The sequence below is a fragment of the Pleurodeles waltl genome, chromosome 5, assembly GCF_031143425.1.
Source record: "Pleurodeles waltl isolate 20211129_DDA chromosome 5, aPleWal1.hap1.20221129, whole genome shotgun sequence".
Taxonomy (NCBI): domain Eukaryota; kingdom Metazoa; phylum Chordata; class Amphibia; order Caudata; family Salamandridae; genus Pleurodeles; species Pleurodeles waltl.
The window spans coordinates 1,414,190,177-1,414,215,707 of NC_090444.1; the positions used below are offsets into that span (position 1 = coordinate 1,414,190,177).

General features: G+C 45.5%; 1 protein-coding gene across 4 annotated transcripts in view; it reads left to right on the top strand.

The window, feature by feature from the left end:
* The window catches only part of LOC138296509 (elongation factor 1-alpha 1), a 53,715-nt gene that overhangs the window by 17,520 nt on the left and 10,664 nt on the right, over positions 1-25,531 (top strand). For all 4 annotated transcript variants that reach the window (XM_069235683.1, XM_069235682.1, XM_069235681.1 and 1 more), the window contains exons 3-7: positions 3,287-3,466; positions 3,550-3,846; positions 4,081-4,231; positions 4,419-4,675; positions 15,855-16,089. In XM_069235683.1, coding sequence (XP_069091784.1) covers positions 3,287-3,466; positions 3,550-3,846; positions 4,081-4,231; positions 4,419-4,675; positions 15,855-16,089 — 1,120 coding nt within the window. The remainder of the gene's footprint in view (positions 1-3,286; positions 3,467-3,549; positions 3,847-4,080; positions 4,232-4,418; positions 4,676-15,854; positions 16,090-25,531) is intronic.

Below are 25,531 nucleotides of genomic sequence, written 5' to 3' on the forward strand. Positions count from 1 at the left end.
GCCAATAGGTTTTTATATAGCAAAATATATTTTCTTAGTTTATTTTAAGAACCACAGGTTCAAGATTTACAAACCATACTTTAAATGAAAGGTATTTCACTTAGGAACTTTGAATTAGCAAATAGCATATACAGTTTTCACACAAATGGCAATAAGTGATTTTAAAACTGGACACTTAGTGCAATTTTCAACAGTTCCTGGGGGAGGTAAGTGTTTGTTAGTTTTGCAGGTAAGTAAACCACCTACAGGGTTCAAAGTTGGGTCCAAGGTAGCCCACCGTTGGGGGTTCAGAGCAACCCCAAAGTTATCACACCAGCAGCTCGGGGCCGGTCAGGTGCAGAGGTCAAAGTGGTGCCCAAAACACTTAGGCTTCAATGGCGAAGGTGGTGCCCCGGTTCCAGTCTGCCAGCAGGTAAGTACCCGCATCTTCGGAGGGCAGACCCGGGGGGTTTTGTAGGGCACCGGGGGGGGGGGGGGGGGGGGGGGGCACAAGACAGCACAAAAAGTACACCCTCAGCGGCCGGGTGCAGTGTGCAAACAGGCGTTGGGTTTGCAATGGATTTCAATGGGAGACCCAGGGGTCTCTTTAGCGAAGCAGGCAGGCAAGGGGGGGGCTCCTCAGGGAAGCCACCACCTGGGCAAGGGAGAGGGCCACCTGGGGGTCGCTTCTGCACTGGAGGTCGGATCCTTCAGGTCCTGGGAGCTGTGGGTGCAGGGTCCTTACCAGGCGTCGGGTTCTTTGAAGCAGGCAGTCGCGGTCAGGGGGAGCCTCTGGATTCCCTCTGCAGGCGTCGCTGGGGGGGGGGGGGGGGGAGGTTCAGGGGGTCAACTCTGGCTTCTCACAGGGTCTTAGTCGCCAGGGAGTCCTCCCTGTAGTGTTGTTTCTCCGCAGGTCGAGCCGGGGGCGTCTGGTGCAAAGTCTCACACATCCGGCGGGAAACGTGTGTTCTTTAAAAGTTGCTTCTTTGTTGCAAAGATGTTTCTTCTTTGCAGCAGAGCTGCTGTCCTCGGGAGTTCTTGGTCCTTTGAGATGCAGGGTAGTCCTCTGAGGCTTCAGAGGTTGCTGGACCCTGTTGAACGCGTCACTGTTGCAGTTTTTCTTGAAGTGGGGAGACAGGCCGGTAGAGCTGGGGCCAAAGCAGTTGGTGTCTCAGTCTTCTCTGCAGGGCTTTCAAATCAGCAGTCCTTCTTCGTCTTAGGTTGCAGGAATCTAGTTACCTAGGTTCTGGGGGCCCCTAAATGCTCGATTTAGGGGTGTGTTTAGGTCTGGGGGGGTTAGTAGCTAATGGCTACTAGCCCTGAGGGTGGCTACACCCTCTTTGTGCCTCCTCCCTGAGGGGAGGGGGCACATCCCTAATCCTATTGGGGGAATCCTCCATCAGTCACCTCAGCTCAGGACTCCTTAGGGGCTGTCCTGACTGGCCAGTGACTCCTCCTTGTTTTTCTCATTATCTCCTCGGCCGTGGCCGGAGGGGGTGGGCAACTCCACTAGCTGAAGTGCCCTGGGGTGCTGTAACAAAAGGGGTGAGCCTTTGAGGCTCACCGCCAGGTGTTACAGTTCCTGCAGGGGGAGGTGAGAAGCACCTCCACCCAGTACAGGCTTTGTTACTAGCCACAGAGTGACAAAGGCACTCTCCCCATGTGGCCAGCAACATGTCTGGTGTGTGGCGGCAGGCTGCTAAAACTAGTCAAACCACAATGCAAGTCTGATATGGTTTCAGGGGGTATCTCTAAGATGCCCTCTGTGGTGTATTTTACAATAAAATAAAATGTACACTGGCATCAGTGTGCATTTATTGTGCTGAGAAGTTTGATACCAAACTTCTTTTCAGTGTAGCCATTATGGTGCTGTGGAGTTCGGGTTTGACAGACTCGCAGACCATATACTCTTATGGCTACCCTGCACTTACAATGTCTAAGGTTTGGCTTCGACACTGTAGGGGCACAGTGCTCATGCACTGGTGCCCTCACCTATGGTATAGTGCACCCTGCCTTAGGGCTGTAAGGCCTGCTAGAGGGGTGACTTATCTATACTGCATAGGCAGTGTGAGGTTGGCATGGCACCCTGAGGGGAGTGCCATGTCGACTTACTCTTTTTGTCCTCACCAGCACTCACAAGCTGGCAAGCATTGTGTCTGTGCTGAGTGAGGGGTCCCCAGGGTGGCATAAGATATGCTGCAGCCCTTAGAGACCTTCCCTGGCATCAGGGCCCTTGGTACCAGGGGTACCAGTTACAAGGGACTTATCTGGATGCCAGGGTATGCCAATTGTAGAAACAAAAGTACAGGTTAGGGAAAGAACACTGGTGCTGGGGCCTGGTTAGCAGGCCTCAGCACACTTTCAATTCAAAACATAGCATCAGCAAAGGCAAAAAGTCAAGGGGTAACCATGCCAAGGAGGCATTTCCTTACCATCTGCCTTTCCTTAATTGTTGTGGTGTCGTTATTTCCATAGTACGCAGATCTGTGGTTCATTGCTTACTTATATCTTCTCATCGTACTCTCAACTGTTTAAAGTTGCCCTCCAAGTAGTAGTGGACAAGCTCTGCTTTTTTAAAACTTTTAATAGGTGCCCCACTGCTTTCTTCACCAAAAACAAGTCCCTTTGTATGTTATGAACTCAAAAGGGTGGAAAAAGCACACCAAGAAAGGATAAAATAATGTGTGAAATAAGGTATTTCCTGGGACAAAAGAATATCTGCGACATGACTCCTAGTACTGACATCGGAGGTGAAGCATGCCACAATACAAAACACCCATCCTCGGGTGAAAAAAAAAAAAAAAAAAATTTAAACAGTTGTGAAAGTGAATATGAATATATATTTTTTTTCTCTCTTAACAAGTGTAAGAGTCCATCCAAACATTTGTGTGCATTAACGTCAGAATTTAGGAAAATAGTGTCCAGTCTCACGACTGGAAACTGGTGTGTGTTGTGTTTTAAAAAAAACAAACATTTTTTATTCATCACTGGAATAATGGCGTAAGAGGTACGTTATTAACTTGCGTTTCTTGTCTTTTCATCTGTTATTTGGTACTGTTTAAGGGATTGCAGTTTTTTCAATCCCACAAGTTTCATAAAGGATATGTTTGGTGGTAGTGCAGATAGTTAAGTTTGCTCCAATATTCTATAAACGAGCAGAATATGATTTATATTCTTTCCAAAGTATACTACTGTCCAGTCTGAGTCAACTCCAAAGCCTCCTTAGGAGGAATATACTTGGAGGTACAATGGGCTGCATCTTAACATAAGTAATTGAGAGCTTCATTTGTTGTTTTCCTCTTCGCAGATGGGCAAAGGATCTTTCAAGTATGCTTGGGTTTTGGACAAACTGAAAGCGGAGCGTGAGCGTGGTATCACTATTGACATCTCTCTGTGGAAATTTGAGACCAGCAAGTATTATGTTACCATCATTGATGCTCCAGGGCATAGGGATTTCATTAAAAACATGATCACGGGCACGTCTCAAGTGAGTTGAAATGCATTTCTGTAAAATTGATGTAAAGTGATGTTCCCCATATATTTCAATAAGATCTCATGTTCCTTCTTTAGGCTGATTGCGCCGTCTTGATTGTTGCTGCTGGTGTTGGTGAATTTGAAGCTGGTATCTCTAAGAATGGGCAGACTCGTGAGCATGCCCTTCTGGCTTATACTCTGGGTGTGAAGCAACTGATTGTTGGTGTCAACAAGATGGACTCGACAGAACCACCATACAGTCAGAAGAGATATGAGGAAATTGTCAAGGAAGTTAGTACATACATCAAGAAAATTGGATACAACCCAGACACAGTAGCCTTTGTACCAATTTCAGGCTGGAATGGTGACAACATGCTTGAGCCCAGTGCAAATGTAAGTACTTTGAATGGAATTGAAAGTACTGATTTCTAGAGGGAGGTGTGCAGGTAATGTTGGATTACCTCTATCCTTTAATCTTGTTTTATGCGTCCTTGCTTGTGTATACCCAAGATATAAGGATTTGTGCAGGGCAGTCAGTTTTATTAAAAAAATAAATAAAAAAAATCTAGCGTTGGTGGCTCAATAGTACTGAATGCCGTAACCTGCTGTACACAAACTGTATTGCAGATGCCTTGGTTCAAGGGATGGAAAGTAACCCGCAAAGATAATAATGCTAGTGGCACTACACTTCTTGAAGCGCTGGATTCCATCCTCCCTCCAAGTCGTCCCACTGACAAGCCTCTGCGCCTTCCTCTTCAGGATGTCTATAAAATTGGTGGTAAGTAGTGTGGAAAGCAAAGTTTGACCATAATTTGAAACTCCTGTCTAAATTGTAGCATACATCTGCACAGCTTGATATATGGTCATGTCCGCGAATTCTCGGATTACAGCGTGGATTTCATGTGTTTAGCATACTGTTAAGGATGGGCAACGTTAATAACACCAATGGTCTGTTCTTCTTTAAGGCATTGGAACAGTACCGGTAGGTCGTGTGGAAACTGGAGTTCTGAAACCAGGCATGGTTGTTACCTTTGCACCTGTCAATGTTACAACTGAAGTAAAATCTGTTGAAATGCATCATGAAGCTCTTACAGAAGCTTTACCTGGGGACAATGTCGGATTCAACGTGAAAAATGTGTCTGTTAAGGATGTCCGTCGTGGCAATGTTGCTGGTGACAGCAAAAATGATCCACCAATGGAAGCTGCTGGCTTTACTGCACAGGTATTGGACCATTTGAAAGTTTCCTGAAGCATAAGGTTTTATAAACTATACAAGGCTTTAAATTGCAAAAGTCAAAATTGACTGCAACATGCCTTCCATGTCGACTTGCTGAAAACAGTTTTAACAACAACTGGATCTTCTAAAACCTGTGTGTGGAAGGGAGAGTTGCACTAGGGGCCTGATTAGGAGTTTGGCAGACGGGATGATTCGCCTGTTGAATTTCTGACTGAGAGGTTACTGCCATACTGACTACATCCCCGCTGGCCCCTTTGTGACTTTCCAGCTGAGCTGACTGGCGGAAACCAGGGTTTCCGCCCGTCAGCCCAGCAGGAAAGTGGTGGCAGCATTGTGACTGGCATGTAATCAATCCAGCAGCAATACTACTGCCGCAGGAGGCACCAGCACCCTTGCAATGCTCACTGTCTGCGCAGCGGCAGTCCTGACCGCCACTGTAAGGCTGGCGGCATAATGTGGCCCTAAATTTGACAATATGCTTAGTTTGATCACTTGCTGTCCTTCGGCTCTGATAACCCACCTTTTTGTCCTCCAAATCGCTGGTGTGTATATATAGGAACTTGTGGTAGCTGAAACATACATACATACATATATTATATTTTAAAAAAATTATTTTAAACCCAGTGCTTTTGAACTAATCTAGTGACGCATCCTATTATGTGCTGGTTCCTAACTGCAACCTGCAACTCGTGACTGGGAAGCAGCAAGCCTTTCCTCCTCAGATCTCTGCGTGTTACCCTCCTCCCCCCCCCCCCCCCCCCCCCCTTTCTAAAAAAACAAAAACAATACAGGTTCCTTAAGCTGGTCTTGCTAGATTGTATCAAAGTAAAGTTGGGCACTCCAAATGTTCTGTTGCGTAAAACACTAGTTTGAAGCAGGTGATGTGTAATGTTTGAAATGTATAAGATGTAGGAATGGACGGAGGCATTTTAGGTGGGCTTTCCTAGTAGGGATCTTCAAGTAATTGTGACAACAGGCACGCCTCTCTTCCGTTTACCTATAGAGCACCACTGTAGGAATCTGGCTCTGTATATACTATATCAAAGTGAGATGTAGTGTGCACAGTCCAGGGGTTCCCCAGAGGCTAAAGTAGATAATACTAATGCTCTCTTTGTGGTAGTGTGGTCGAGCAGTTAGGCTTATCAGAAAGTAGTGCAGAGCATTTGTTGTACACATACACAGGCAGTAAAAGAAGCACACATTCAATTACTTAACTCCAGACCAATCGTTTTTATGTATCAAAAATATCTTTTCTTACTTTATTTTTAGAACCACAAGATTCGAGTTGCAGGAAAGTACTTTGTTTGAAATAGGTAAGTAATACAGTTTTCGAGTTGTTGGCAATAATCTGTTTTAAAAATGGACACTTAGTAAAATTTCAGCGGCAGCCGGGTGCAGGGTGCAAACAGGACGTTGGATTTCCAATGCTGGTCTATGAGGAGACCCCGGGGGTTACTTGGAGGCTGCAGGCAAGGTCCAGGGTGGGGGTGGGTGTCTTGGGCACACCACCGGTTGGACAGGGAGGAGGGCTCCCTGCTGGATATTGATGCACCAAAGGGTGGTTTCTCCAAGGCGTCGGATATCTTCGTCCAGGGCTTCGCGGTCAAGGGGGTCCTCGGGATTCCCTCTGTAGGCATCGTCTTGGAGGGGTGGAGAGGTCAACCCAGGCAGGGCACTTGCTAGCAATCGCTTGGGGCCAAAGCAGTTGTCTTCCTTATCTGCTGGTTGTTTCAGCTACAGGAATCTGGTGAGCTGGGTTCAGGGAGGCCCTTAAATCCTAGATTTAGGGGCTTGTTAGGTCGACAGTAGCCAATGGCTGCTGTCCTTGATGTGGCTACAACATCCTTGCCCCCACTCACATTGGGGGGGGCAGAGAGGGGCACATTCCTATCCCTATTGGTCCCTGTCTTCCAAACCAAGATGGAGGCTTCTGCAGGGAGGGGGTGTCCCCTCCACTCTGGACACCTTAGGGTTGGTCCTGGCTTGGGTGGTCACGCCTTCCTGTTTCCACTAATTTTCCCACCGAACCTGCCACCAAAGTGGGGCTTTGTCTGGGGGACGGGCCTCACCCCATGCGGTCAGAAACATGTCTGAAAGTGGCAGGCTGGCAAAGACCAGTCAGTCCTACACTAGCAGTTTGGCAAACATAAGGGGGGGGGGGAGGTGGAGGGGAGGAGATGATATCTCTGAGATGCCCTGTGTGCATTTTTCAATAAATCCCACACTGATTATTGTGCTGAGAAATTTGATACCAAACTTCTTCTAGTATTCAGTTGAAGCCACTACAGAGCTATGGAGTTCATAAAGACAAACTCCAAGACCATATACTCAGTATGGCTACACTGCACTTAAATGTCAAAGAATGGACTTAAACACTGTAGGGGGATATTGCTCATGCAGCTATGCCCTCACCTGTGGTATAGTGCACCCTGCCCTAAGGCTGTAAGGCCTGCTAGGGGGGTGGCTTACCTATGCCGCAGGCAGTGGTTTGTGGGCCTGCCACACTGTGAGAGGTGTCATGTCGACTTGATCTTTTTCTCCCTCCCAGCACACACAAGCTGCAAGGCAGTGTGCATGTGCTATGTGAGGGGTCCCCTAGGGTGCATAATACATGCTGCAGCCCTTGAGACCTTCCCTCACCACAGGGTCCTTGGTACCATGGGTACCTTTTTATAAGGGACATAACTGTGTGCCTGGTCTGTGCCAATTGTGCAAACAAAGGTACAGTTTTAAGGAAAGAACACTGGGGCTTGGTTATCGGATTCCGGCACACTTTCCACTCTGCATCAACACTAGGCAAAGCGGGGGGGGGGGGGGGAGGGAACCATGCCAACAGTGACACTTTCCTACAACTATGAAGTACCTTAATATAATGTCCATTTTCAGATAAGTAGGTGTGGTTTATGAATGGTAAATTCACCAGTTACATCAGCATTATGGAGTAGATAAGGATTGTGGTAGTATAATTGGTCCTGATAAGTCGCAAGCATTTTTGAATCAAAGAGGCCAGTAACATGTTGACCCTAAGAGGAAGTAGTGGTAACTAGAGCCCCGGGAACTTCTAACGTTTCCCGTTTTTAATCCTACTAGCTGGCGTCCAGATTAAAACATTAGATTTAATCTAAATGCATCTACCATGCAGGTACTCTTAAAGAGTAACCCTCACTCATTACCTGTAGGAAAGTACCCTCTTTCTTGGCAGGGTTACCCCCATTTTCTGTCTGTCAATGTGTTTGCCTGTCACAGGGATCCTGCTAACCAGGACCCCAGTAGTACTGGTCTCTCCTCCAAAACTACCTTTTTTCTTCCCACAATTGGCACACTGGTTCCCCCCCACCAAGTAAGTCCCTAGTATATGGTACTTAAGTACCCAGGGCATTGGGGCTATAGGGGATCCCTATGGGCTGCAGCAGTTATTCTGCCATCCATAGAGACCCTGTGCAAAGGGTTCTGCAGGCCTGCCATTGCAGTCTGCATGAAACTGGGGAATCCAGCTCCTTTTCCAAGCGGCCCTTCCAAGAAGTTTCCAACAATGCTTCCGCCGGAAGTGGGAGCCGCTGAGTCTCTCCAACTGGCACAGCCCACCAATCACTCCGGACACCCTGCAAGAGCGGAGACTCAGACCTTTCTTTCTTTAAAGGTGACTCTGCATTGATTCCAATGGAGCGTAATTGCGCACAGGAAGACTAACTTTATTAAAACTTAGTCATAGCTCATAAAGTACTTAACATATTCTAAAGATCTTGGTCTAAATTTTTTATATAAAGTCAGAAGTATTTTGATAAATTCTGGTCTCGAGTTACTCATTGAGTGTGTGGTGGTGTATGATTGGATTTGTGAGTACAGCAAATACTTAACACATCCCCTGGATTGGCCTAACTGCTCGACCAGCTACCTTAAAAATTGGGGCATTGTGTGGTCTAACTTTTATCTTTGGTAACCAACTTATGGTTTGCCTGGGCTCTCTGCATGGTGTACTTAAATTTGTACACTACATTGAGGGCCAGCCTCCTACACCATTTACTTCTACTGGACTCCACTGTGACTCTTGGACTTGGTCCCCTCTCTCCACAGGCCTTTCTTCAGGAATCAACCACTTGTTTTCTTGCAGTCTTCTCTGGGTGTCTTCTTTTTCTTCTTTTGGATGGTTTGGGGAGCATCCAGTGATTTACTCCTGCATACCTGGTTGTTGGGGGGTGGTTGGGTGGGGGGGGGGGGTACTGTTACTTAACTCCTGGATTGTCTAGTACACACAGCTCCCCTCTACACACTTTACTTGCCTAGGTTAGGGTACCTTGTTCCCAATCAGTTTTTTCAGTATATGGTTTGTGCTCCCCCTACGGTCTCTATTGGTTATTGCTATTTGCACTGTTTTCTAATCTTTTCTAAGCCTATTGCTAGTGTATATATTTAGTGTAGTACTTACCTCCCATTGGTGGATTGCCCTTCCAGATTTTTTTTTTCCCCAAAAATAAAGTACATTTATTTTTGTACAACTGAGTGTTTTCTTTTATGTGTGTAAATGCTGTGTCACTACAGTGGTATTGCATGAGCTTACCATGTCTCCTAGATAAGCTTTTGCGGCTGCTCATCCACTGCTACCTCTAGAGAGCCTGGCTTCTAAACACTGCCTACACTACATTGGTGGGGGAGAGAAAGGAGGGAAGAGAGAAAATACCGTGTGTGTGTGTGTGTGTGTGTGTGTGTGTGTGTGTGTATATAAATATATATGTTTGATGGCATGTGTAGCTGCAGATACACATGCTGTGCACTATCCTGCCATCTAGTGTTGGGCTTGGAGTGTTACAAGTTGTTTTTCTTCGAAGAAGTCTTTTTGAGTCACGGGACCAAGTGGCTCCTCCCTTTTCCATCTTAGATTGTTTTCTTTCCGCCATTGGGTTCGGACGTGTTCCTCTTCGCTCCATAATTTGAATCGGGGAAACTTAGAAAATCATCGACATTCGTCAGTATTGTTTGCGTTCGGAACGGTTTAGTATCACATCAGCACTGACAACAAGACCGCTTTGGCAGCCCTTCGGGGCTGCCGCACTTAATCAAGGCCTAGTCGGCCCAACCACACCTGTCGACCAAGAACTAATGTACTGGACCCCTTTTCTTTTCTGTCCGAAGTGCCACGCCAAGTATCCTTACACAGACCAGCATCGGGTCCGCAACCTGTGTTTATCGCCCGAACACAGAGAGGATACTTGTGAGGCCTGCAGAGCGTTTCGTTCCAAGAAGATCGACTCGCAAGACTGTTACAGATGGCGTCGAAACAGTCGCAGCATCTCGACGCCGAGGAAAAAGAAATGCGGATATCCACCCAGGGTTCGGACTTGGATGAATCCGACAGGGATCGACCACCGACGGCGGCACAAAGTGAGTACACCTGCCCTGTCCCACACCCAAGGTCAGGTCAAGAAACAAAAGGCCTTGGGGATGCCTCTGCCGGAAGGCCATGTCTCAACCCACAGAAAAGACGGTGATCAAGTAACATCGGCACCGAAAAAGGCCAAATCAGTGCTGAAGACTTCCGACTCCGGTCGAGAAACGGGCACCCAAAAGAGTCGACATCGAATCAAGTAAACCTCGAAAAAAGCACTCTGAGCCAAAACCAACAATCTCCATTGGGGTTTCGATACCGGAAAAAATGGCTTCGGAGCCAAAAAAGGCGTCCTACACGGAAGAGCAGGGGCTCTATCTACAGCTCAAAGAAAAGCACAGATTTGAGCAGGAACTGGATTTAGAAGAGTATGATCAAACTCGGCAAAGGCTAGAAATCCAGAAACATACAGGGAAGATACAAACTATCCCTCCGCTCAAGTCCAAAAGAAAACTGACTTTTCACGAGACTGAGATGCAACCAAAGGCCAAAGTGGTTAGAGAAAGATCACCACCCCCACAGTTCTCACCACAAACGTCCCCACTTCAATCTCCATGGTTGTCACCAGTGGGTACACCAATGGCACAGTCACCCACACATACTGGGATGACTCAAGAGGATGCGGGCTCCTGGGATCTATACGACCCACCAGTTTCGGACAACAGTCCAGAGTGTTATCCGACAAAACCTTAGCCGCCAGAGGACAGTACGTCCTACATGCAGGTACTGGCCAGAGCAGCAACATTTCACAATGTAACAATGCACTCAGAACCAGTGGAAGACTACTTCCTGTTTAACACTCTGGCATCCACGCATGCATTGTATCAAAGCCTGCCAATGTTACCGGGCATGCTTATCATGCACAACAGGTTTTCCAAGAACCAGTGAAAGGGAGAGCAATCACGCCAAGGGTCGAGAAGAAATATAAACCGCCCGTCATACCCTGTGTTTATTACACAACAGCTCCCTCTGGACTCAGTGGTTGTGGGGGCTGCAAGAAAACAGGCTAATTCGCAGTCATCAGGGGATGCGCCTCCCCCTGATAAGGAAAGTCGTAAATTTGACGCGGCTGGGAAAAGAGTGGCATCGCAAGCAGCCAATCCGTGGCGAATTGGCAACTCACAAGCCCTCCTTGCCCGCTATGACCGAGCACACTGGGACGAGATGCAAGACATCATCCATCACCTCCCCCAAAGAGCATCACAAACGTGCCGAACAAGTGGTTGGAGAGGGACGGGCCATATCAAATCACCAGATCCGCTCTGCAATAGACTGCTGATACAGCGGCACGAGCTGTAAATACAGCAGTAACAATTAGAAGGCATGCATGGCTGCGAAGTTCTGGGTCTAAACCACAGATACAGCAAGCGGTATTGAATATGCGTTTAATCAACATCAACTATTCGGCCCGGAAGTGGATACCGCAATAGAAAAAATGAAAAAGGACACGGACACGGCCAAAGCCATGGGTACGCTCTACTCCTCTCAATACAGGGAAACATTTAGGAAACCACAATTTAGGGGAGGGTTTAGACAGCAACCCTCAGAACCATCCACCTCCCAAACAAAACCCACTTACCAGTCTCAGTACCAGAGGGGGGTTTTGTGGTTCCTACAGAGGACAGTTCCCAAGAGGAAGAGGGAAATTCCAGCCTGCCAAGCAGACCCCTGGTAGCAAGCAGTGACTTCAATGTCACACTTCCCCAACACATCACCGGTGGGGGGATGGGGGGGGGGGGGGAGATTAAAAAAATACCACCACAATTGGACACACATTACCACAGACATGTGGGTTCTATCAATTATCCAACATGGTTACTGCATAGAGTTCGCAAGATTCCCTCCAGATGTTCCCCCAAGAACGAACAGAATGTCAATACAACACTTAGACCTATTACAAATAGAAGTCCAAGCACTACTAGCAAAAGAAGCCATAGAACTGGTACCTTATCACCAGAGAGGAACAGGGGTTTACTCCCTGTATTTCCTCATCCCAAAGAAAGACAAAACGTTAAGGCCTATTTTAGATCTCAGAACACTGACTCTTTTAATCAAATCAGATAATTTCCACATGGTAACACTACAGGATGTAGTCCCTTTACTAAAACAAGGGGAATACATGACAACACTGGATCTAAAGGATGCGTATTTTCACATACCCATCCATCCATCTCACAGGAAATATCTCAGGTTTGTAATACAAGGCAAACATTACCAATTCAAAGTGTTGCCATTCGGAATAACAATGGCCCCCAGGGTATTTACAAAATGCCTAGCTGTAGTAGCAGCTCATATAAGGAGAAATCACATGCACATATTCCCGTATCTAGACGATTGGCTAATAAAAGCCAACACTCAACAACAATGTCAAAATCACACGCAATATGTAATAGATAATCTGCACAAAATAGGGTTTTCTATAAATGAACAAAAATCACATTTACAACCATCCCAAATACAACAGTACTTGGGAGCAACACGCAAAGAGCAATTGCAGAGTCCAGTTGTTTCAAAATATAAAATCAAGCATGCAATCAAACCAACAATACACGGTCATGTTTGTGATGAAACTACTAGGCATGATGCCCTCATGCATAGCTATTGTCCCAAATGCAAGACTACACATGCGGCCCTTACAACAGTGCCTAGCAAAACAATGGACGCAGGCGCAGGGTCAACTCCAAGATCTAGTGTTGATAGACCACCAAACACACTCTTCGCTTCAGTGGTGGAACCATATAAATTTAAACAAAGGGCGACCTTTTCATGACCCAGTACCTCCAGCCATTATCACAACAGACGCCTCCATGATTGGGTGGGGAGCACACCTCAACAATCGAAGCATACAAGGTCAATGGGACAGTCAACAAAAACAACTTCACATAAATCATTTAGAACTGCTAGTAGTCTTCCTAGCCCTAAAAGCCTTTCAGCCCCTTCTAACCCACAAACATATCCTTGTCAAGACAGACAATATGACAACAATGTATTATTTAAACAAACAGGACGCACTTGTCACAACTGTGTATCCTAGCGCAAAAAATTTGGCACTGGGCAATTCACAACAACATTCGCCTGATAGTACAATGTATACCAGGCATCCAGAATCAGTTAGCCGACAATCTCAGCCGAGATCACCAACAAACTCACGAGTGGGTAATAGACCCCCAGATTCTACAACATCACTTCCACTGCTGGAACATAGATCTGTTTGCAACAAAAGAAAACGCAAAATGCCAAAACTTGGCGTCCAGATACCCTCAGTCCAAGGGCAATGCTCTATGGATCAGCTGGTCAGGGATACTTGCTTACGCTTTTCCCCCCTCTCCCGCTCATTCCTTTTCTGGTCAACAAACTGAGTCAAAACAAACTAATACTCATAGCGCCAACGTGGGCTCCCCAACCTTGGTACACCACACTGTTGGACCTATCTGTGGTACCCCACATCAAACTACTAGACAGACCAGATCTGTTAACACAACACAACCAACAGATCAGACACCCGAATCCAGCATCGCTCAACCTAGCAATCTGGCTCCTGAAGTCTTAGAATTTGGATATCTAAACCTTTCCAAGAAGTGTATGGAGGTCATTAAAGAAGCAAGAAAACCCACAACAAGACATTGTTACGCTAACAAATGGAAAAGGTTTGTCTGCTACTGTCAGGCTAATCAAATTATGCCATTAAACGCCTCCACACAAAACATTGTATGTTATTTACTACACTTACAAAAGTCCAATCTAGCCTTCTCTTCCATTAAAATCCATCTCACTGCAATATCTGCTTATCTGCAGATTAAACATTCAAAATTGCTTTTTAGAATCCCAGTTATTAAAGCCTTTATGGAAGGACTAAAAAGAATCATACCCCGAAGGACACCACCAGTACCTTCGTGGAATCTTAATATTTTATTAACACGACTCATGGGCCCACCATTTGAACCCATGCATTCTTGTCAAATAAAATTTTTGACTTGGAAATAGCCTTTCTAATAGCCATCACTTCACTTCGAAGAGTTAGCGAAATACAGGCGTTTACTATTCAAGAACCCTTTATACAAATACATAAACATAAGGTGGTTCTCCGTACAAATCCACAATTCTTACCAAAAGTCATATCACTCATCTAAACCAAACTGTGGCACTCCCAGTCTTCTTTCCACAGCCAGACTCAGTAGCAGAAAGGGCATTGCATACATTAGACATAAAAAGAGCACTAATGTATTACATTGACAGAACGAAACAATTTCGTAAAACAAAACAATTGTTCGTAGCTTTCAAAAAAACCGCATGCAGGTAACCCTATATCCAAACAGGGCATTGCCAGATGGATAGTCAAATGCATTCAGACCTGCTACCTTAAAGCTAAAAGAGAAATACCCATTACTCCAAGGGCACACTCCACTAGAAAGAAAGGAGCCACAAAGGCTTTTCTTGGTAATATACCAATGACAGAGATTTGTAAAGCAGTCACCTTGTCTACGCCCCATACATTTACTAAGCATTACTGTGTAGATGTGTTAGCAGCACAACAAGCCACAGTAGGACAGGCTGTACTAAGAACATTATTTCAGACAACTTCAACTCCTACAGGCTAACCACCGCTTTTGGGGAGATTACTGCTTTGTAGTCTATGCACAGCATGTGTATCTGCAGCTACACATGCCATCGAATGGAAAATGTCACTTACCCAGTGTACATCTGTTCGTGGCATGTTGCGCTGCAGATTCACATGCGCCCTCCCCGGGAGCCTGTAGCCGTTTTAGTTGTATGTAAATAATTATTACTTTACCACACACTATGTACATACACATCTACTCCATTGCATGGGCACTTCTAGTATCCTTACTTCAACAACTCCTACCTCACCCTTTGCGGGGAAAACAATCTAAGATGGAGTCGACACCCATGCGCAATGGAGCCGAAAGGGAGGAGTCACTCGGTGCCGTGACTCAAAAAGACTTCTTCGAAGAAAAACAACTTGTAACACTCCGAGCCCCAACACTAGATGGCAGGAACAGTGCACAGCATGTGAATCTGCAGCGCAACATGCCACAAACAGATGTACACTGGGTAAGTGACATTTTCCATATATATATATATATATATATATATAATATAGAAAATGGGAAGGAGCTCTATGATGAAGCATGCATGTCACCAAGGGTTACTTCTGGTGGGTGAGTTTTAAAGCAAAAGGATTCTTTTCTCCTTATATTGATCCAGTCAGGTTGGGATCTGTAGTTTTTTGTAAAGTAGTCAGCAGGATTAGCCCATGGTTGCAGCACCCTTTCACTCACCTTAATTTGTTTATGGGTAACATTTGAAATGGCCAGCTTTGGTGGCTTTCAAAATCATAGATGCAAGGATGCTATATCTGCTTTTTATTCCCCCTTTTTCTTAACTTTTATTGAAGTTAATAGTCCTTGTTCAACACTGCATAGCATTTAAATAGTAATAAAATCTGAATCTTCATCAAATGTGAATAGTGCAGGTCTTACACAAGTAACAAACTCCTAATTCAAGCAGGTATTTCCTTTCCCCAGACAAAGAAAATTAGGATGAACTTGATTAGTATGCAGATGCGGTCTTTGAAGCTTAGCTATGATGAAGAAAGAATAACTTTTGAGAAATGTTTTCCATGTGAATGGTCCACTTTTATTACTGGCTTACTGATAAAAGTGAAACCCCATGCCGTGTAGTACGAACTTCACGCACAAAACATGGTAATTAAATTAGTTGTGTGGCTTACGTAAAGTACTTTACCTCCTTTCCAACCAGGTTATCATCCTAAACCACCCAGGTCAGATTGGTGCAGGCTATGCTCCTGTATTGGATTGCCATACTGCCCACATTGCTTGCAAGTTCGCAGAATTAAAGGAGAAAATCGATCGCCGTTCTGGTAAGAAGCTGGAAGACAACCCTAAATTTTTAAAATCTGGAGATGCTGCAATAGTGGACATGATTCCTGGCAAACCCATGTGTGTTGAGAGCTTCTCGGACTACCCACCACTTGGTAAGTTTTCTGCTGTTTGTTTAATTGGATGTGATATTGTCCACGCAAAAGTTATTTATTTTTCATATGATACAGATGCATTGGAAAGTCCACTTTGCATGTGGAAATAAAAGTTACTTAAACATTACTAATTGAACTGGTGCAGTAAACTTGGTAACATACATATATATATATATATATATATATATATATGTGTGTGTATGTTCGGTGGCATGTGTAGCTGCAGATACACATGCTGTGCATAGTCTGCCGTCTGGTGTTGGGTCGGAGTGTTACAAGTTGTTTTTCTTCGAAGAAGTCTTTTCGAGTCACGAGACCGAGGGACTCCTCCTCCTTTGTTTCCATTGCGCATGGGCGTCGACTCCATCTTAGATTGTTTTTTTCCCGCCATCGGGTTCGGACGTGTTCCTTTTCGCTCCGTGTTTCGGGACGGAAAGATAGTCATAACTTCGGAAAACTACGTCGGTATTGTTTAGTTCGGTATCGGGTTAGATTAGAATCGACACCGAATCCTGAAGAGCTCCGGGAGCCCTTCGGGGTAATTTCGATCCCCCGTCGGGGCCTGGTCGGCCCGACCGCGTGCATCATCGACACTGATGGAACGGACCCCGTTCCGATTCTGTCCTAAATGCCACAGTAAATACCCCTATACAGACCAACATTTGGTCTGTAACTTGTGCCTGTCACCCGAGCACAAGGAAGAAACGTGTGAGGCCTGTCGAGCATTTCGGTCCAGAAAAACGCTCCGTGACCGAAGAGCCAGACGATTGCAGATGGCGTCCACGCCGACAGGACAACGAGGGTTTGAGGAACAGGGAGAAGAAGAAGCCTTCTCCATCCATGAATCGGACTCGGAAGAATTCGACGTCGAAGAAACCGTGAGTAAGACGTTAAAGCAAGCACCACACGGTAAAACAGACAAAGCCCAGGGGACGCCACTGCCGACAGGCCATGGCACAACCCATAAAGTAGGTGACCGTCCATCGGCACCGAAAAAAGGCGAACTGGTGCTGAGGTCGTCCGACTCAGGTCGAGACACAGGCACGCAGCAATCTCGGGACCGAGAAAGTGCTGCAGAAAAGGGTCGACACCGAGACAGCAGCACAGAGGCTGCTCGGCACAGAGACCGCGGCACCGAAGAGGGTCGACGCCGAGAAAGTTCGACACCGAAAAAGAGAAAAATCTCGTCGGAGCCGAAATCAACAAAAGACACGGTTTCGGTGCCTAAACGACCAGCAACTGAACCAACAGTCGGTTCGTACTCAGAGGAACAATCACTGTCCTCCCAAATGCGCAAACACAGGTTTGAGGAAGACTTACAAACCACAGATGTAGACCACACCCAAAAGCGGATCTTCATACAAAGTGGTACAGGGAAGATCAGCACATTTCCCCCAATCAGGAGGAAAAGGAGACTCGAATTCCAACCACAAGACAAGACACCACAAGCAAAAGTGGTAAAGAAGATAACTCCACCACCGGTAACTCATACATCACCGGCACAGACTCCGTCACATTCACCAGCTTATACCACTATGAGCCAAGATGACCAGGATGCGTGGGATCTCTATGACGCCCCAGTATCAGACAATAGCCCTGAGTCGTACCCTACTAAGCCCTCACCACCTGAAGACAGTACAGCGTATGCACAGGTGGTAGCTAGGGTAGCAGAGTTCCATAACGTGTCGTTACACTCAGAGCCCGTCGAGGATGACTTCCTTTTCAACACCCTCTTCTCCACCCACAGTAATTATCAAAGCCTTCCTATGCTCCCGGGAATGCTAAGGCACGCTAAACAGATCTTTAAAGAACCTGTCAAAAGCAGAGCAATAACTCCAAGGGTGGAGAAGAAATATAAAGCACCGCCCACAGACCCTGCTTTTATCACAGCACAACTGCCACCAGATTCAGTTGTCGTAGGAGCAGCTCGTAAAAGAGCCAACTCGCACACATCAGGCGACGCACCACCTCCAGACAAGGAGAGCCGCAAATTCGACGCAGCTGGGAAAAGGGTCGCAGTACAAGCTGCAAACCAGTGGCGCATCGCTAACTCGCAGGCGCTCCTAGCGAGATATGACAGAGCCCATTGGGACGAGATGCAGCATCTCATCGAGCATCTACACAAAGAATTCCAGAAACGGGCAAAGCAAGTGGTTGAGGAGGGACAAAATATCTCCAACAACCAAATACGCTCCTCTATGGATGCAGCAGATACAGCTGCAAGAACAATAAATACCTCGGTAACCATAAGGAGGCACGCATGGTTGCGCACATCCGGCTTCAAACCTGAGATACAACAGGCAGTGCTCAATATGCCGTTCAATGAACAACAATTGTTTGGACCCGAAGTGGACACGGCAATTGAGAAATTAAAAAAAGATACTGACAAAGCTAAGGCCATGGGCGCACTCTATTCCCCGCAGGGCAGAGGCACTTTTGGCACGTTTCGCAAAACAACCTTCAGAGGGGGGTTTCGAGGTCCAACCTCACAAGCTAGTACCTCACAAACAACACCGTCTACCTACCAGGAACAGTACCAAAGGGGAGGCTTTCGGGGCCAATACAGAGGGGGACAATTCCCTAGAAACCGGGGAAAATTTCAGGGTCCCAAAACCCCGCCAACCAAACAGTGACTCACAAGTCACTCAACCCCTTCACACAACACCAGTGGGGGGAAGACTAAGCCAGTTCTACAAATTTTGGGAGGAGATAACAACAGACACTTGGGTCTTAGCAATTATCCGGCATGGTTATTGCATAGAATTTCTCCAATTCCCTCCAAAAGCACAGAATATGTCAAAACAGCATTTAGACCTGCTAGATCTGGAAGTTCAAGCATTACTACAAAAAGACGCAATAGAAATCGTACCAGGTCCACAAAGAAACACAGGAGTTTACTCGCTGTACTTTCTAATACCAAAGAAAGACAAAACACTGAGACCAATCTTAGATCTCAGAATACTAAACACCTATATCAAATCGGAACATTTTCACATGGTCACGCTACAGGACGTATTACCACTGTTGAGACAGCAAGACTACATGACAACCTTAGGTCTAAAAGACGCGCATTTCCACATACCGATACATCCCTCGCACAGGAAATACCTAAGGTTCGTATTCAAGGGAATACATTACCAATTCAAAGTGTTGCCGTTCGGTATAACAACTGCACCGAGAGTCTTTACAAAATGTCTAGCAGTAGTTGCTGCACATATCAGAAGGCAGCAAATACACGTGTTCCCCTACCTAGACGATTGGCTAATCAAGACCAACTCCCTAACAAGGTGTTCACACCACACAGATTATGTCATACAAACCCTCTACAAACTAGGGTTCTCCATCAACTATACAAAGTCACACATTCTGCCGTGCCAAACACAGCAATACTTTGGAGCAACAATCAACACAATAAAAGGGATTGCCACTCCAAGTCCACAAAGGGTTAAAAATTTTCACAAAGTCATACGAGCCATGTATCCAACACAAAAAATACATGCAAAGATGGTGTTAAAACTCCTAGGCATGATGTCATCATGCATAGCCATTGTCCCAAACACAAGATTGCACATGAGGCCCTTACAACAGTGCCTAGCATCACAATGGTCACATGCACAGGGTCAACTTCTAGATCTGGTGTTGATAGACCGCCAAACATACATCTCGCTTCAATGGTGGAACAGTATAAATTTAAACAAAGGGCGGCCTTTCCAAGACCCAGTGCCACAATACGTGATAACTACAGATGCTTCCATGACAGGGTGGGGAGCACACCTCAATCAACACAGCATCCAAGGGCAATGGGACGTACATCAAAAAAGGCTTCATATAAATCACCTCGAATTGTTAGCAGTATTCCTAGCGTTGAAAGCATTTCAACCCATCATAATCCACAAATGCATTCTTGTCAAAACAGACAACATGACAACAATGTATTATCTAAACAAACAGGGGGGAACACACTCGACACAGCTGTGTCTCCTAGCACAAAGGATATGGCATTGGGCAATTCACAACCACATTCGCCTAATAGCACAGTTTATTCCAGGGATCCAGAATCAGCTAGCAGACAATCTCTCTCTCGGGATCACCAACAAGTGCACGAATGGGAGATTCACCCCCAAATTCTAAACTCTTACTTCCAAATTTGGGGAACACCTCAAATAGACCCATTTGCAACAAAAGAGAACGCAAAATGCCAAAACTTCGCATCCAGGTACCCACACCAGCAGTCTCAAGGCAATGCTCTATGGATGAATTGGTTAGGGATATTTGCGTACGCTTTTCCCCCCTCTCCCTCTTCTTCCATATCTAGTAAACAGATTGAGTCAAAACAAACTCAAACTTATACTAATAGCACCAACATGGGCAAGACAACCTTGGTATACAACACTACTAGACCTGTCAGTAGTGCCTCATGTCAAACTACCCAACAGACCAGATCTGTTAACACAGCACAGACAACAAATCAGGCATCCAAACCCAGCATCGCTGAATCTAGCAATTTGGCTCCTGAAATCCTAGAATTTGGACACTTAAACCTCACACAAGAATGTATGGAGGTCATAAAACAAGCTAGAAGGCCATCCACTAGACACTGCTATGCAAGAAAATGGAAAAGATTTGTTTGCTACTGCCATAATAATCAAATTCAACCATTACATGCATCTCCAACGGATGTAGTAGGATACTTACTACATCTGCAGAAATCAAATCTGGCCTTCTCTTCCATAAAGATACATCTCGCAGCAATATCTGCATACCTGCAGATTACTCATTCAACTTCACTGTTTAGAATACCTGTCATTAAAGCATTCATGGAAGGCCTAAAGAGAATTATACCACCAAGAACACCACCTGTTCCTTCATGGAACCTCAACATTGTCTTAACAAGACTCATGGGTCCACCTTTTGAACCCATGCATTCTTGCGAAATACAATACCTAACGTGGAAAGTTGCATTTCTCATTGCCATTACATCTCTAAGAAGAGTAAGTGAAATTCAGGCGTTTACTATACAAGAACCATTTATTCAAATACACAAAAATAAAGTAGTTCTAAGAACCAATCCAAAATTCTTACCAAAAGTTATCTCACCGTTCCACTTAAATCAAACTGTAGAACTACCAGTGTTCTTTCCACAGCCGGACTCAATAGCTGAAAGGGCACTACATACATTAGACATCAAAAGGGCACTAATGTACTACATTGACAGAACAAAACCAATTAGAAAAACAAAACAACTATTTATTACATTTCAAAAACCTCATACAGGAAACCCAATATCAAAACAAGGTATAGCCAGATGGATAGTTAAGTGCATCCAAACCTGCTACCTTAAAGCAAAGAGAGAGCTGCCTATTACACCAAAGGCACACTCAACCAGGAAGAAAGGCGCCACCATGGCCTTCCTAGGAAACATTCCAATGAATGAAATATGTAAGGCAGCAACATGTTCTACGCCTCACACATTTACTAAGCACTACTGTGTAGACGTGCTATCTGCACAACAAGCCACAGTAGGTCAAGCTGTACTAAGAACTTTATTTCAAACTACTTCCACTCCTACAGGCTGAACCACCGCTTTTTGGGAGATAACTGCTTACTAGTCTATGCACAGCATGTGTATCTGCAGCTACACATGCCACCGAACGGAAAATGTCACTTACCCAGTGTACATCTGTTCGTGGCATTAGTCGCTGCAGATTCACATGCGCCCACCCACCTCCCCGGGAGCCTGTAGCCGTTTGGAAGTAATATCCAACATTTGTAAATATATTACCTTAACCTTTATTTTGTACATACTTATTCATTCCATTGCATGGGCACTATTACTAACATACACAACTCCTACCTCACCCTCTGCGGGGAAAACAATCTAAGATGGAGTCGACGCCCATGCGCAATGGAAACAAAGGAGGAGGAGTCCCTCGGTCTCGTGACTCAAAGACTTCTTCGAAGAAAAACAACTTGTAACACTCCGACCCAACACCAGACGGCGGATTATGCACAGCATGTGAATCTGCAGCGACTAATGCCACGAACAGATGTACACTGGGTAAGTGACATTTTCCATATATATATATATATATATATATATATATATATATATATTATTTTTTTTAAGCTACAAGTTCTAATTCACTGCACATAATCTCTGGTGGTGTCATGGTCCCCTGACTGTTGGCAATCCAAAGAGTCCATTTATGTCAAAATAATCCTGCAGTTCCCCATTCCGCCCAGCTTTCTTTCCATAGTTATGAGACTAGACTCATGTGGAAATATGATTACTTAAAGTAGACTTGCACCTTCACAAAATATATATTTCAAGGAATAACTGTTCCTTTTCAGTTCAGTGTTTTCATTCTGTCTAAAGCCTCCTAATGTGTGTTGCGTGTCACAGAATCCACTCTAATAGCCATAAACAATAGAATATCTAAAAAACATGGCGGGTTCTCTTTCACTTGAAGTTTCAAACTTCGAGTGAAAATGAAAACATGCCTGCTTTTAAAAGGCAACATTTTTGTACTGCCTTGGTTTGGGTTTTTAAAAAGTAGTTCTAATTAACCAAATTAATGACCTATACATTTTGGGCGGGGGGTTGGCTACTGAGCTACTCCTTTGTAAAACCTCCAAGTTAGGAAAATGGCATCTAGTGGGCTGGTTACACACGTTGCCAAATTAAGACTTCGTATCTTTAAGAACTGCAGAATCGGGCATCCTTCTATCGTGCAGTGCAGGGTCTATGCGGCAGTTAGTTTTTCAAGATTACCAGCGAAGGATCCCCAATCACTGACTTTCTGAGGTTTTTTGGCTGAAACCCTGTATTCTTCATGGGCTGTTAGGCTGGATTCCACATCTTAATATTCCTTTTACCCTTGCACTTTTGTTTTGCAAGAATTGCTATGTATTTCTGAGTGATGTTGGCTTTCTTTTGACATATGCCCTGCCTCTGGATGTAAAAAGTCCTTGTAGGATAATTGTTAGGTTTGTGTTGTCTGTCTCCCAGATGTTCACCTCTTCAAGAGATGTAAGCTCAGTCTGGAGATGCCGGACAGGTGAGTTGGAGAAGGGTTTGCATAAGGATAAAACAAGAAAATACTGCTCTGCTTTCAAGCACTTCCAGAGCATCCTCTTCAGCCCTAGTGTGACCAGGTCTGATTTACCTTTGGGCCAATCAAGTCTACTTGTAGCGCTTCAGGAGACTGTGTTTGGTGGGTCCTTGTTGAGATCTTTCTCTGCATTATGATGCATTGAGGGGCAGATGCCAGCGTCCAGTGAAGTTGAGATCCAGAAGATGTCTCTTATGTTGCAGCCTCTCCCGAACCATAACTTGCTGAAGAGCTTCCCCCTACTTCAATAGTGGAGGGTGGTTCAACCCTACAGAGCTCCAGTAGTTCCATCTATACTTTCGCTGGTGCTGCATCCAACTCCTAGAATATCCAGGAAAGTAGAAGAGACCTGGCCATTCTTATTGAAGAAAGTTACTCTAAGCATTTGAGACAGGTGTTTAGACAGATCTTCCAGATGCAGATTTACTAGTCATCTTCAGGGGTCTGATTAGAGTGGGCTGTGTCGAGTCTCAAGAATCGCAACCTCCTAAGTCTGCACAGAAGATGTGGTGGCTTTCCCTAAGGTGACAAATTGAGCAGCTCAGAAGGGAATATTGAAAACTGCTACACCTGTTTTAAAACCTAAATTTTCACAACTTCACTTACGAAACCTCAGCAAGTCCTGTGGTTGCACTGGGCTCAGGTCTTCCCCTAGCGTATGATGCATATCTTCTATCACCACTTTCTATTAAACCCGTCAACCGTTGTCAGGAGAGGAAATGCAATGCTTCAGAGTGAGACACACCACCGCCTGATTCTTTGGAACTATTTGTTGGTTCTACAGCTGCTCAGAGAATGGACTCCATTGAGAAGGTCAGTACTACTTCGACCACCGCTCTGATGGGTTTTAGTAACATACCTATATTCCATTTGGAAAAGGCAGCTTTGGACAGAACCACAGTCACAAACTGCTTCTTCCTCAGCAAAAACACCTCAAACGTATGGGCTCTCAAAACTGTTCTGCCGTTGTGAGGCACTGGAGCATGGGGATTCTTTTGCTGGAGGTCCTAATTCTTCAGTATGCCAGTATCTGACACTTCTGCCCCAAGTCTAAACGAAGGAGAACTTGCACACCCAGGACAGTTAATACTGTTTAAGCATTGTGGCACTGACATCAGAGTTGTGATGCTTCAAAGCGACTTAGTGGTATGTGTGGAGAGGCGGTCTACAGTGGCGTGACAGCAGTAATTTCCTCCCCCTGGGTGGGTGTTCTGTGTATAGAGGGTGTGCGGCCGCTGCTAACGCCCTGTCGAGACTGGGGTGCATTGCTAAGTGTGGGCAACGGCCTTTGACCCCCTTAGAGCCCTAGTACCCAATCAGTCTGTGGTGAGCTGCTGCAGTCGAGGTGGGCCATGCCTTGGAGACCTGTTCCTACAGACATTTGGGGCTATGCTAGAGCACCTCTTCTGTGATCCTCTACATGTGTGCATGTCACTGCTTGCTGGATAGTTGGACGGTCACTTACATGACTGATGCACCCACCCGACCTGGATGCTTCAAGCTGATAAGTGGCAATATCTGCCTCTCCTTGAGTGAGCCTGTGATTGACCTCGTGGGGTTGGCTTGCCTGCTCCTGCCCCCTTTGGTGTGGGGGGGGGGGGGATTGGCAGGGTTAGCATTGCCAATATCTCATGCTGCTTGACATCCTGGAAACTAAGGGGCCCCTAGGTGCTCCAGGCACCCTTTACTGATGACCGTCTGGCTCCTGAGTCTACAACTGCAAACTATAGTGACCTAGTCATCTGACTTCTCCCCTACCACCACATCATACTTAATGGCCACCTATGCTGCAGCCTTTCGTCACTGTGCAGTACATTGGTTGAACTCCCCAGGGATGCTTGGTTTAGAACTACTACTCTTGTCTGCGGTGTACTAAGATAGCTGAACACAGACTGCTGCAATTGGAAAGCATGACTCCCTTTGATGCAAAAGGAGCCCAAAGAAGCCACAATTCTTCTCCACACCAGTGTGCCATCCTGTTTGTTAAACAAATCCTGCCAGTCAGCAACATTTTCTCCCCAAGCTCTTCCCATACAAAAGACTCCTTGCCTATTGGTGATGACCGACTTGAACAATCCTTGCTTCATCCAAGACCCGCTCTATAAGGTTTTTCACCTCTTCCCAGTATTCCTCTTAGACAACACTCGTGGTGCCATATGTAGGACTCTGATTTTGGCTTGCTGCTGCTATGAGAGTAGACATTGTGGGTGAAACAGGCTGGCACTGAAAGTCCTTCAGAGACTACACTTCATCAGATCATCCTCTTATGGTAACTTTCTTCTATCCCAGCAAGCATCTCCCATTTGGAGGTGTTGGCCTGCAGGCTTTCA